General features: G+C 45.3%; 1 protein-coding gene across 1 annotated transcript in view; it reads left to right on the forward strand.

The window, feature by feature from the left end:
• The window catches only part of LOC105942560 (leucine-rich repeat-containing protein 37A3-like), a 29,820-nt gene extending 19,743 nt beyond the window's left edge, over nucleotides 1-10,077 (forward strand). The window contains exons 8-14 of the mRNA XM_058676459.1: nucleotides 3,413-3,531; nucleotides 4,739-6,444; nucleotides 7,052-7,156; nucleotides 8,476-8,525; nucleotides 9,652-9,694; nucleotides 9,765-9,868; nucleotides 9,963-10,077. Coding sequence (XP_058532442.1) covers nucleotides 3,413-3,531; nucleotides 4,739-6,444; nucleotides 7,052-7,156; nucleotides 8,476-8,525; nucleotides 9,652-9,694; nucleotides 9,765-9,868; nucleotides 9,963-10,077 — 2,242 coding nt within the window. The remainder of the gene's footprint in view (nucleotides 1-3,412; nucleotides 3,532-4,738; nucleotides 6,445-7,051; nucleotides 7,157-8,475; nucleotides 8,526-9,651; nucleotides 9,695-9,764; nucleotides 9,869-9,962) is intronic.
• The last annotated feature ends 2,515 nt before the right edge of the window (nucleotides 10,078-12,592 follow it).

A 12,592-nucleotide genomic window follows, 5' to 3' on the forward strand; every position in this document is an offset into this window, starting at 1 on the left:
TCATTTTCATAAGTTAAAATTCACACTTTTAATCTTCTACAAAGTTTGAAGAGCTTTGGCAAGCGCGGGGTTGTGGAGTCACCACCAAATTCCTAACTCACAACACTTGTAACATCTCTGAAATGTCCCTCAGCCAGTCCTCCGCTCCCCTCCGCACTTCCTTCAAAGCACCCGACCTGTTTCTAGGGTTACTGTTATTATCCATTGCTGGATAAGACTCCAGTTTGTGAATGTACCAACATAGCCATTCATCAGTTTAGGCAACTGCGTTGACCAATTTTTACAATTTTAATGCTGCTACAAACGCTCATGGTGAACTCTCCTTCATGATCACGTCCATTGGTTTCTGCTCCAGCCTCTTCCTCCTCAAGCTCTGGAAGCATCTTCTCGAGCTGAGCTCCTGGACACTTCCCATTGCCATCCCCTCCTGAGATTTAAAGCCCCCTCTCAGCAAGGTCTCCAAGTCAGTCAAGGCCATGGTGCTCTCTGCCTTTCTTCTTGGCCACTGATGCATAGGGGAAGTGCTAGAGTTCCCTGTAATCCTTTGCAATCGTGGCCACAAAAGATTAAAGCAACTGTAATGCTGGAGTTTATTACTGGAGGTCCTCAGGAATTTAGACAATTACATACAAAGCAGGCCAGCGCATCCCAGTCACGATTCACCTGCAATGGTCTTTTTTTTTTTCCTTTTCCAGGTAATTTAATACTGCTGCATTTTTTTATTACTTATTTTGCATTATGTGACAGTTTCATAGGCTCTGGGAATCCCCCCACCCCTCCCCACGCCCCTCCCCCCTGGTGGATTCCTCCACCTTGATGCAGTATTAGAGTTCAAATTCAATCAAGATTCTTTCCTTGCAAACGTATACCAAGCATAGAGTCCAGCTACTTATTGTCCAGATGGGTTGAACAGTTTCTTGGGGAGACCATTTCTGGTCCGAAGTTAGAGCTGGTAGAATATCATCCCAGTCAATTAAGAGTCCCAATATAACATCAACAGCAATTTGCAACATTATCTGCAATGGTCTTCAATGCACAATTATTCTCCAGTAAGGATAAGCCCAAAAGATACACAGGTATTTCTTTTAAAAATAATGATTTCAAGTTTATCACTATTTATATCATCCCCAGTTCATCCACTTTAGTAAATAGTACAACTAGAATACTCCCTATGTAAGACACAGTGTTCCTGCTAAAAACACTCCCTCATGGTGGTTGGTGATTTGGCGTGGTAGGTTAAGCTGCTTGTGATACTGACACCCGATGGTGGAGTTCCAGTCCGAGTCTCAGCTGCTCTGTCTCATATCCAGTTCCCTGCCCTGGAACCTCTGCCAACCAGCTAAGAAACCGGAATGGAGTTCTGGGCTCAATTCTAGGCCCTGTAGCACTCTAGGGCACAATAATATTATAATAAATATTACCTTTAAAAATAATTAGTATATCTCTTCCCCCTCTTTCTTTCTCTTTTGTCATTCTGAGTTTTAAATAAAAGTTTTAAAAACCTTAGCCGCTTTAAAAAAAAAACTTTCCCTGGTGGTTACATTTACAAAACCAAATGGAAGTATATTCCACACAGCAAGCAGGAAGGCAATGGGAAATGGCCCAGATGCCTGAACCCTTTGCCACCAATGGAGAGACCCTGACAAAACTGCTGGCTACCGGCCTCAATCCAGACCACCACCCATGGAGAGACCCTGACAAAACTGCTGGCTCCTGGCCTCAACCAGGATCACCATCCATTGAGTGAGACCCTGACAATACCGCTGGCACCTGGCCTCAACCAGGACCACCATCCACTGTGGGAGACCCTGACAACACTGCTGGCTCCTGGACTCATCCCGGACCACACAGAGTGATATGGACATTTGGGAAGTGAAAAGTACAACAAATCATAATAAATCATTTCTTTAAATTCAAAACCATCAAAAAGAGTAAAGAATAGCACAAAAATACAATGCAATAGAAACACAGGCACTTCAGTATGGGCTGTAGACATCCCAAGCTGCTCACACTTCACATGAACTCAACTGTTAACTGTCCTTCCTTCCTTTCTTCTCTTGCTCCTTCCTTCTCTCTTTCCCTCCTTTCCTTCCTTCATTTCCTCTTAGCCTAGTCCCAGAGATGTTTAATCAGATTAACAGAGATGTTAATCCAGAAGGTTTGGTTGACACAGCAAATAATGTGCAATATAACACACACACATATATATGCTTACATATATATAGTATACATATCACAAACAATGGGGACATCAAAACATCCACCACGGGCCCGGTGCCATGGCCTAGCAGCAAAAATCCTCGCCTTGAAAGTGCTGGGATCCCATATGGGCACCGATTCTAATCCTGGCAGCTCCACTTTCTATCCAGCTCCCTGCTTGTGTCCTGGGAAAGCAATTGAGGATGGCCAAAAGCCTTGGGACGCTGCACCAAGGGGACACCTGAAAGAGTTCCTGGCTCCTGGTTTCAGATCAGTGCAGCATCGGCCATTGCAAATCTGACTTTGCAATATAATAAAATCTTTTTTTAAAAATCCACCTCCTAAACTTGGTTATTTTTAACAGCTTTTGCTACAGTTTTAAGATTTATTTATTTTTATTGGAAAGGCAGATATACAGAGAAGAGGAGAGTCCGAGAGGAAGATCTTCCGTCCGATGGTTCGCTCCCCAAGTGGCCACAACGGCTGAAGCTGAGCCAACCTGAAGCCAGGAGCCAGGAGCTTCTTCTGGTCTCCCACATGGGTGCAGTGTCCCAAAGCTTTGGGCCGTCCTTGACTGCCTTCCCAGGCCACAGGCAGGGAGCTGGATGGGAAGCGGGGCCGCCAGGATTAGAACCAGCACCCTCCTGGCACATACAGCCATTACATTTTGGGTACTTACTGAGCAACCCCTTCCCCATCTCAGGGCACTCGCTGGCAGGAAGTGGAAATCGGAAATGGAGCCGGGAACTCCACCATGGGATACCGGTGACCCAAACAGCATCTTCATTGTGGGCCAAACAGCTGCTCTCGCCAAAGCACTTTCACTCACTCCAACAAGGATGAGCAATGCTTTTTCTCCACGTTTTTGCCAACAGTTACTACAGGACCAGAGTAGTTCCGAAGACGGAACACTCCAAACATGGATTAAGAAAGGGAAAGGACCCCAGAGCTTGGGGGAGGTCCTCCTGTGCACTCCCAAGCCAAAGTGAGACTTCCAAAGTGGATACTCGTAAATTAACCAACAAGTCAGTGACACCAAATACACACCACACCCACTGCCCCTCCTTCCTTGCACCATTTCAGAGCAGCAACTGCCCATCACACTCCTGCCCACATACCTCAACAACTCCTTCATCAAAGAGGCTTGCCTCTTTGACCTACTCTCAAGTCACCCCTTTAGAACTAACATCATTCTCTGTGTTTCCGTTTCTAGGATCTTGCCTAGCCGTTTGGCCTGCTGCCTCTGCCAATTTAAAAACAATATCGAGGTGGTGTGCAAGACAGTCAAGCTGCACTGTGACAGCGAATGTCTGGCAAATACTACACATTGTCGTGAGTTTCAACTACCTGATGATAATTTCTTTTTAATTTTAAATGTCTTATCTTTAAATTGAGAATCAGTGTTTATAATAATGTAATCATTTTTATTCACTCGTTCAGATTTAAACTCCCTGTATTTCTAGACTACTTCCTTGCTGAAAGTCAGGCTCCGAGTCACTGCTGTATAATTAAATAAGTAACTTGCATATGCATAAAGGACCTGAAAAAGAAGTGGAAGAGAAAGACAATAACTCATTTGTGTGTTGCTGGGTTGGTGGATGCCGAGCCTCAAGCACCCACTGTCTTCCAGGACACATCTCCATCACCCGGTTTTACTGCTGGTTTTCACAGTTATATAAGAGTACGAGTGATGCTGCTTTGTCCACAGCCTGAGAGTTTCTGGTTGCATAATCAGAAATGGCTGCCTGGTTCTTCCGATGGAGTTGAAAGGCTTTTCCATTCATAAACTGTTCAACTGGGAATCCACTCCGAGTCTCGCGCTTTACTAGCGACAGAACACTCACGTGCCTTTGGTGGTTTCCTGCCTCTTGGGGAACTGCCACTGGCTTTGTGACTGCTTTCTTCTCTAGACAGCTTGGCTGAGGTCTCTATCTCTGTACACCCTCCAGGACAGTTTTTCCATCAGTTATACTGCTCCCTGCAGAAGGAGTATTCTGGATCTACGTTCACATTGGTGGGAAAAATCCACACCGAGACGGGGTGTGGGGCCCTGGTTTGTCACTTCAGTGCTCACGCCTCTCTTGTGGACGTCTGCGGTCGCGGACACCTGCGATGGCCACAAGAACATAGGCCACTGGAGGGCTGCTAGAGGAAGCAGGAGGCAGGACAGTGGGCAGCATGGTTATGAAGCAGGGGAAGACCCACAGAAGGGCCAGCTGTATCTTCTGGCCTTCAGCTTCCTCCGAGTATTGAGCTTTGGCTATTGGAAAGTACTGAAATAATCCGGAACATAGCTACTGTCTTCTACACTATAGATTTTGTGACTGTCATGCTTTGAAAATTTGCTTTTTCTCCTTTTGGGGGGGATGGTGAAGGGGAGTGGGTTGTCATTTTATAGGCTTAAGTTTGGGTTCATTTTTCCCTTTAACGGGTAAATGATACCCAAATATTACCTTTGGCTCCTAACTCCAGGATATAAGACTATAGACTGGCATACATACAGCTTCAGTTATCAAAAAGCAGTCTCTTCTTTTGACAGTTGAAGAAGCATCTATTGGAAATCCAAAGGGAACATTCATGAAGATACTGCAGGCCCGGAAGACCAACACTAGCAAGGAACTGATTATTGAGCCAGAAAATCTGTTATCAGGAAAAATTAGCATGGACCTTCAAGGCTCCATGAACGAACTGCAAGACTTTACTAATGAAAGAGACGTTCTTGGCGCACTAAATCTACAAAATGTAGAATCAACATTATTACCACTCATTAAGCTGCTTTTTTCAAATGTGCAAGATGGAGACAAGTCCCTCAGCTTTGTGAAAACCCACATCAGGAAGCCCTTTCCTTACAAAAACAAACGGAAAAGGCTCTATTTTCTCGAAAAAATGCAACAAAAAACAAATCAGGCTAAAAAAGATAAAAAAACTGCCAAGCTAATGCAGTCTACCCTGTTAGGTCCCAAATTTGAGCGTCAAATTTTCCTAAGGGAATCCAAAACTGCTCCATCAGAGGAGAGCAGCCTGGAGGCCATTCCAGGCGGAGAGCAAAGGATGCAAAGAGTGAAAACAATTATCCAGGGGCCAAAGGGCTTGAGGAAAAGGCGCCGGCAGCAGAGGCAGAAGCAGGGCCTCAGCAGGAAGCAGAGCACACAGGGATCTGTGGAGAGCCTGGCAGAAGGCAGGCTGCGAGGAGCAGACCCCCGCGCGCTGCAGGAGCTTCCTCCACTGCAGAAGCCCCGGCAGCTGGAGGGAAACGGCTTCCACAGGGAGCCCTTGCTCACAAAGGAGCACAAGCTGAAAGTCTCCCCTCTCCTCAAAAAATATATCATCAGCAGGTCCTCTACCCGCTCTGACGAATCTCTCTCTGAGGCCAAAAAGAAAGAAAAAGTCTTAACTGACACCATTTTTGTTTTAGAAGATGCCAACGCCAGAACAAAAAACGAGCTTGGAAAACCAATCTCACATGCCCGGCGCGTTCATAAAACTCGCTCACATCCGGTCCTCAGGACTCCCAATGCCAAACCGAGCCGCAAGTCCAGGAGAAAAAATCCCTTCCACAGGCTGAGGTCTGCCAAGAGGCCTCCGTTCCCTGCACTGAGGAGCCTCATCAACTCCCCTTCACGGGAGGAATCCTCATCTCCAGGGGACCTGAGTTCCCAGGGAAATCCTTTCCCAGAACCTTCTATAGAAAACACTGGTGAAGAAAACCATCTTGTAGGAAATGCTTTCGAAGGCAACGTGTTAGGAGAAAACACTACAGGGCCTGAAGAAACCTTCCGCAGCAACACCATCCTTGAAAATCCCTTCGTTGCAGATCCTGCTGGGACCATGTTCAAGGTAACGCCAACTATTGAACAAGACAATGAAATAAACTGGGAATACCCCAACCTGGACACTGGAGCCCCCACCACGCCCAAAGATCTCACCTACCCTTTGATGTTATCCAAGGGGGAGCAGCTTGAAATTCAGCTAAACCAGCAGCTACAGTCCCTCATTCCCAACAGCGATGTGAGAAAGCTCATCTCTACAGTTATCCGGACTCTGAAACTTGACTGCGCTGACCCCCGTGTGCGACTGTCCTGCGCCAAGCTCATCTCCATGACGGGCATCCTGATGAAGCTCCTCAGCGAGCAGCAGGAAGAAAAGGTGGCCAACGAGCAGTGGGACGTGGACCAACTGAGAACGGACACGTACATCAACGAGAGCGAGGAAGCCCTGGGTCAGCAGGAGCAGAAGCCAGACGAGGTGAGGCCTGCATTTCTCCATCATTTAGGAGGGGCTCCTCATGCACGCCTCGTCTTGATAGGGTAACTTTGCTGTAGAGAAGGAATCAGACCTCACACACATGATCGATTGTAGAAGAAAAAGAATAACATTACTGTTATGCAATATGTTAGATATGACATGTTCTTTTTCTAAAAAGATTTATTTATTTTTATTGGAAAGGCAGATATACAGAGAGGAGGACAGACAGAGAGGAAGATCTTCTGTCCGATGGTTCACTCCCCAAGTGGCCACAACGGCTGAAGCTGAGCCAACCTGAAGCCAGGAGCCAGGAGCTTCTTCTGGTCTCCCACATGGGTGCAGGGTCCCAAAGCTTTGGGCCGTCCTTGACTGCCTTCCCAGGCCACAGGCAGGGAGCTGGATGGGAAGCGGGGCTGCCGGGATTAGAACTGGTGCCCATATGGGACCCTGGTGCATTCAAGGTGAGGACTTTAGCTGCTACGCTACGGTGCCGGGCCCAGATTTGATATGTTCTTTTAAAACCTTTCAAGCCACTGACCTGGAAGAATGGGGTTTGGCACAGTCAACATATTTTCTCCCTGTCATTTTAAACTGTGCTGTTTTTCAGCTCAAAAAAGAAGTTCCAGCACATGCGTATCACAGCAAACTCATCCTGGCAGTGTCTGTGACGGCAGGTATTATGCTACTGGTTATCATCTTCTGTCTCATTGAGGTAAGGACAGATCATTTAGATTCCAGACTACATCTTTTCTTTATAATAGATTCAGAATCCTCAACCTGAACATCAAAGCCACTTGCCCACATGCTACTTCTCAAAGTTTCTCTTTATCTACCGGAAATGTGGTTTATTCTTTCCTTGAAAAGTGTGTTCCAGGTTTTTTTTGAAAAAACATTTTTATTTCAAAAGTAGTTACCGAGAGAGAGAGAGAGAGAAACAGAGGGAGAAACAGAAACAGATCTTCCTTCTACTCCCCAAATGGCTGCAATGGCCAGATCCAGGCCTGTGTGGAGCTTCTTCAGATTTCCCACATGGGCACGGGGGTCCAAGGACTTGGGTCATCCTGCATTGCTCTCCCACGCACAACAGCAGGGAGCTGGAAGGGAGATGGAGCGGCCAGAATGCAAATCAGTGCCCATATGTGATGCCAGCACTACAGGCAGAGGCTCTCTGACCTTTTCAAACATTCCATCGTTATTGTGTATTTTTCCTTCCAGATGGCAATCGGTTCACTTTGGTAAAAGGCTTTTGTAGAATCTGAATAAGGCTGCACTGAATTTATAGCTTACTTTGAAGAGAACGGACACCCTTACACTATTCTAGAAACGTGACATCTTATGGCCTTCACACAAGCTTTAGTGTTCTTATCAGATAAAAATTGTGCAGTTCTGTTAGGTTTACTCCTGGGCTCCTGTGCCTTTTTGTTGTTTTTACAAAAGGACGTTCCTCCATTTTCCCTTTAGTCATCGGTGGTGGCACACAGCAAGCTTTTGTGAGTTATATGCTGATCTATTGTCGTGGCATGTAGTCACCTTCCCAAATTCACACACATTACTCCCAATAAAATGTTAGTCCATGACCTTGGGATTTACAAGTCGTCCCCCATCTCACATGCAGTTGGTGATGGCTTTACCTCCTCGTTTCCTTTTCTTAGTGCGCTCACTTCCGTCGCCTCAACAGCGATGAATAATAGCGATCTAACAAGTACCCTGCTCTTGCTGTCAGCTTTAATAAAGCAGCAGTGTTTGCATTTCTGATCTTCTTTTCCTCTTTTAAGAGGACTTATTGAGAATTAGCAGTTGAATATTACCTAAAGCAGTCAACAGACTGTATTAAGTCCCGAATGTTTGTAAGACCCTAAGCCAAGTACTGTGTAAGATTATAAGAGCTATTAACAAGATAGAATTCCTACCCTCAAAGAAAAGATTATCTTTCTGGGCATGTGAGATTTTTCAAAAAGAAAAATGAATGTAAAAGGTTGGAGACAGCATGGTTATGGTGGATAATGATGACTGTGTGTCTTTCCAAAACAGATTTACTCTCATAGAGTGACAGCAGAGGAAGATATAGAAAAATCTTCGTCGTAAGTATCAGTCTGATCATTTTTAAATTACATGCTTAGAAATTAGAGGGGGTATTTAGCACTCATATAGTTACACAGTCTTCTTTTACACTGAGGAAGTTGCCAGCGGCAGGAGACTGCTGGTCCTCATGACTGCCTACCTCCAGCAGGACTGAGATGGGATGAGCAACTCTGCAGGGATAGAAGAGCTGGGGAGAGGCTTGGGTTACGCTGTTTCTTTGGCCAGTGGGTATCTGCCCAGTCCAGAGGCCTTCTTAGAGGCTCTGGAAAAGGGTTAGGGAAGGCAACGTGGCAACGAGGGCAGCAGGAAAACATGCAAGTCATTCCTAAAGTGGAATGAAAATTTACTTTCTCATCTTACCGGTTTTCACACCTCTCTCCTTTTCTTTACACTTTTTAGGGTTGTAACTGGAGACAACGTTTAGACAGTAGTTCGCCTCTCTGCCTCGCCATAAGTGGGGAAACAAAAGCAGAAAGGGACAGTATCTTGCCCCATTATCACACTCCCAGTGTTCCTCAGCAGTTGGGGTCTTCTCCCTTGAACACTTCGAGCTTGGGCTGTGTTACACACACACCTGGCAGACGCAAGTAGTTCCAGAAACAAGGGACTCTTTCTCTGTTCTATTCCTACTCAAAGAGTACCTTGTGGTTGTGTGCTAGCTTTGTTCTTTAAACTGGTTTCACAACTCAGTTTCCCATCACCAACAGATGTGAAAAATCTATGAGCCAAACCACTTTGGTTTGACCCAAGCATTGCCTAATATGATTCAATCTGTATGGGGATTAAAACAACGATGAAAATAGAAATATCTGTCCCTTAACCTCCCCTACTCTCCCACTCCCCAGTGACCGATGCATGTGAGGCTTGGTGTCAAGTGCCTTCTGCCCAGTGTGGATGTGCAGTTTATTTCCTGCACACAGACTCCTGCCTAGGAAAGGAGCTGGATCGACAGTGAACAGTCTCCACCAGAGACAGCACAGGGCTCTTTCCCGCACAGGGCTCTGGGAAGCCCCACGCAAGGCGAATCACTTTCACAATCCCGGGGCCTAGTAAGACCAGAGATGCACAGCATGGGAAGTGAAAAGTGGCACTAATCTCTAATTGCTTTGTACGTTTTTCCTCCAGGGGCCTTTCGCAACGACCATCTAGGACACGCTCAAAGAATGAGGTAAATTTGTGGAGCATGCAGAGCGAACCCAGGGAAACACAAAATTCACATTTCCTTTTCTCTGTTCTAGGGCTTCTTCCGGTTCAGGTCTTTTGGTGCCAGACGCAAGAAAGCCAAGGACTCAAAGCCCCCAGGGAAGACTGAAAATAAAGAGCTTTCCAATACGGATGCTGGGTAAACGACAGGACTTCCAACCCCCTTCCCGGAATGAGGAGGCAGGTGGGCTGCGGGACCAGGCTGAAGGCCTTCCTGGGTTCTCTTCCCACAGAGAGTTCAGCGAGGTTCCTGCTGAGAAGACGCCCCCTACCGAGTCGGCGGCGGAAGGTGAAGGCGAAGAGGAGAGCGACGACCCGGAGGAGGGAATCACCAACTTTTTTTTCTAATATTGGCATTATAATCACTTATAAAACAATTATTTCCTTATATTCGTGTGTGTGTGAGAAATTCATAAGCAAATCTAGCCACACTATAAAATATTTAAATATGCTTAAAAATTTACATGCAAATAACAAGGGTCAGAGGCAAGAGATGCCCCAGATGGAGGCAGTCCTCCTCAAGGGCTTCTGGACAAAGAGCAGCTCTCCGCTCACTCCCTGCAGAGGGTCATTCTCTGAGCATCTGAACACACATCCTCCTCCGTGCTCTCTCCCCTGGTTCGCGGAGAACCAGGCATCAGCAACAGAACAGGACCTGGCCTCCTGCTCCCAGAGGGGACCCTCTCTGGATCACAAAACCTCCCTACCCTGTGCGGCTGAGTCCTGCCTTTCTTCCCAACCTCACAAAATCTCACACAATGTGTCTCCTGCCAGAGTTCCCCGGGCACCAGCCCAAGTTACTACCCAAAGTTGCTCACTGGGAATGAAAAACACTCAAGCAAGCCCGAGTCGGAAATATAAGACTACTGGGCAGCAGCAGCCACTGCCATTTATGATTAGCTTGCTTGGTGCCAAGCTCTGGGACAGGCATTTGACATGCTTGCAAAATCATTTATCCCAAAATAATTGGAAATAATTGGAAGCATACTTTTTTGTTGTTGTTATTTGATAGAAAAAGAAACAGGGCTCAAAATATGTAGGTGATCTGCCCAAGACTGCACACTCAAAAATGAGTTTTAGCCCGCTGCTACTAAGACTCCAAAGCCTTTCTGCCACTCATGGTCCTGCTATAGGACACAGGGACATAGACAGGTACAACCAGGGCTGCCTGCCCACGAGGCAACAGAAGAGATTATCACACTGCCATGACACCATGGCTGCGCCTCTGCACTGAGCTCCAGCTGGAGCCAGGCGCGGCACTGGGGATGTGGGCCCACTACCAAGCCACAGGACAAAAATGCCCCCATTGGCCACATTCCACCACTGTGGAAAGAGCCACACTACCAACCACAGGACAGAAACGGCCCCCACTGGCCACATTCCACCACTGGAAAAAGGTGGGTTTATTTGAATAGATGTTGGATGTTAACAGGGGACTGACAAGAAATCATAAATAGAGACCCTTTTACTTAGTGAGCTTTCCAAAGTCTAGGTGGAAATTCCATGTACCAGCAGGTTTCTACTTTAGCATATTTATAGTATTTACAATCTGGCTCACAATGTGAAATTCTATGTAAATACTATTTCAAATCATGTAATTATTATTCTCAATAATAAAAAAAAGCCTACCATATTTCTAATAATAATTTTGTGAATGTCAACATTACTTTCCATTTACACATCATTTGATAACCTGAAAAAAACACATTGCAACATTCTGTTATTTAAAGTATATTACCTAAATCAGAATCACAGCTGACCTATCAGAAGAAACGCTCCAAGCAAGGAGAGAATGGGGTAAAACCTTTCAAATCCTGAAACAAAACAACTGCCAACCAAGAATAATGTACCCAGCAAAGCTCTCATTTGTATTTGAGAATGAAATCAAATACTTCAACAGTAAAGAGAAACTCAAAGAATACATCAACACGAAACCAGCTCTGGAAAATCTCCTCAGGAAGGTGCTAAACCCAGAAAAAAAAATGCAAACCAAAATCAAAGATGGCAAATGGGAAGACCTCCCCACTAAAATCCATACAAGGAAAGTCAACCAATCAGAAACTCTAATAGTCGCAAATACACACTTGCACACTTACACACACTCATGGGATCCCAAAATCACACCCTCTCAATATTGTCTCTAAACACAAATGGACTAAACTCACCAATCAAAAGGCATAGATTAACAGAATGGATCATCAAACAGCACCCAACTATATGTTGCCTACAAGAGACACATCTAACCAGAAAAGCCTCTAAGAAATTTGAAGTGAAGGGATGGAAAAAGACATTTCATGCCAATGGACGAGAAAAAAAGGCTGGGGTAGCTGTCCTAATCTCAGATGACCTAGACTTCAAGCTGACAGACATCAAAAAGGACAGAGAAGGACATTATATATTGGTGAAGGGATTGATCCACCAGGAAGTAATTACAATCGTGAACATATATGCACCAACTTCAAATGCACCTAGCTACGTGAAGCAATTACTTACAGATTTAAGAGGAGACATAGATATACACACAACACTCCGCTAACAACTATAGACAGATCAACAAAACAAAAACTCAACAAAGAAACAACAGAGCTAATACAAACATTAGAACAACTAGACTTAGTAGACATTTATAGAATTTTTTATCCTAAGACCACAGATTGATATGTACATTTTTTCAGCAGTGCATGGCACCTTCTCCAGGATCGACCACATGATAGGACACAAAGCAAACCTAAATAACTTCAAAAAGATAGGAATCATACCATGTATCCTCTCAGACCACCACAGAATGAAACTGGAAATCAGCAATTCAAAATGCCCAAGGAAATACAGAAACATTTGGAGGTTGAACAATATGCTATTAAAC

The sequence above is a fragment of the Ochotona princeps genome, chromosome 17 (assembly GCF_030435755.1).
Source record: "Ochotona princeps isolate mOchPri1 chromosome 17, mOchPri1.hap1, whole genome shotgun sequence".
NCBI lineage: Eukaryota > Metazoa > Chordata > Mammalia > Lagomorpha > Ochotonidae > Ochotona > Ochotona princeps.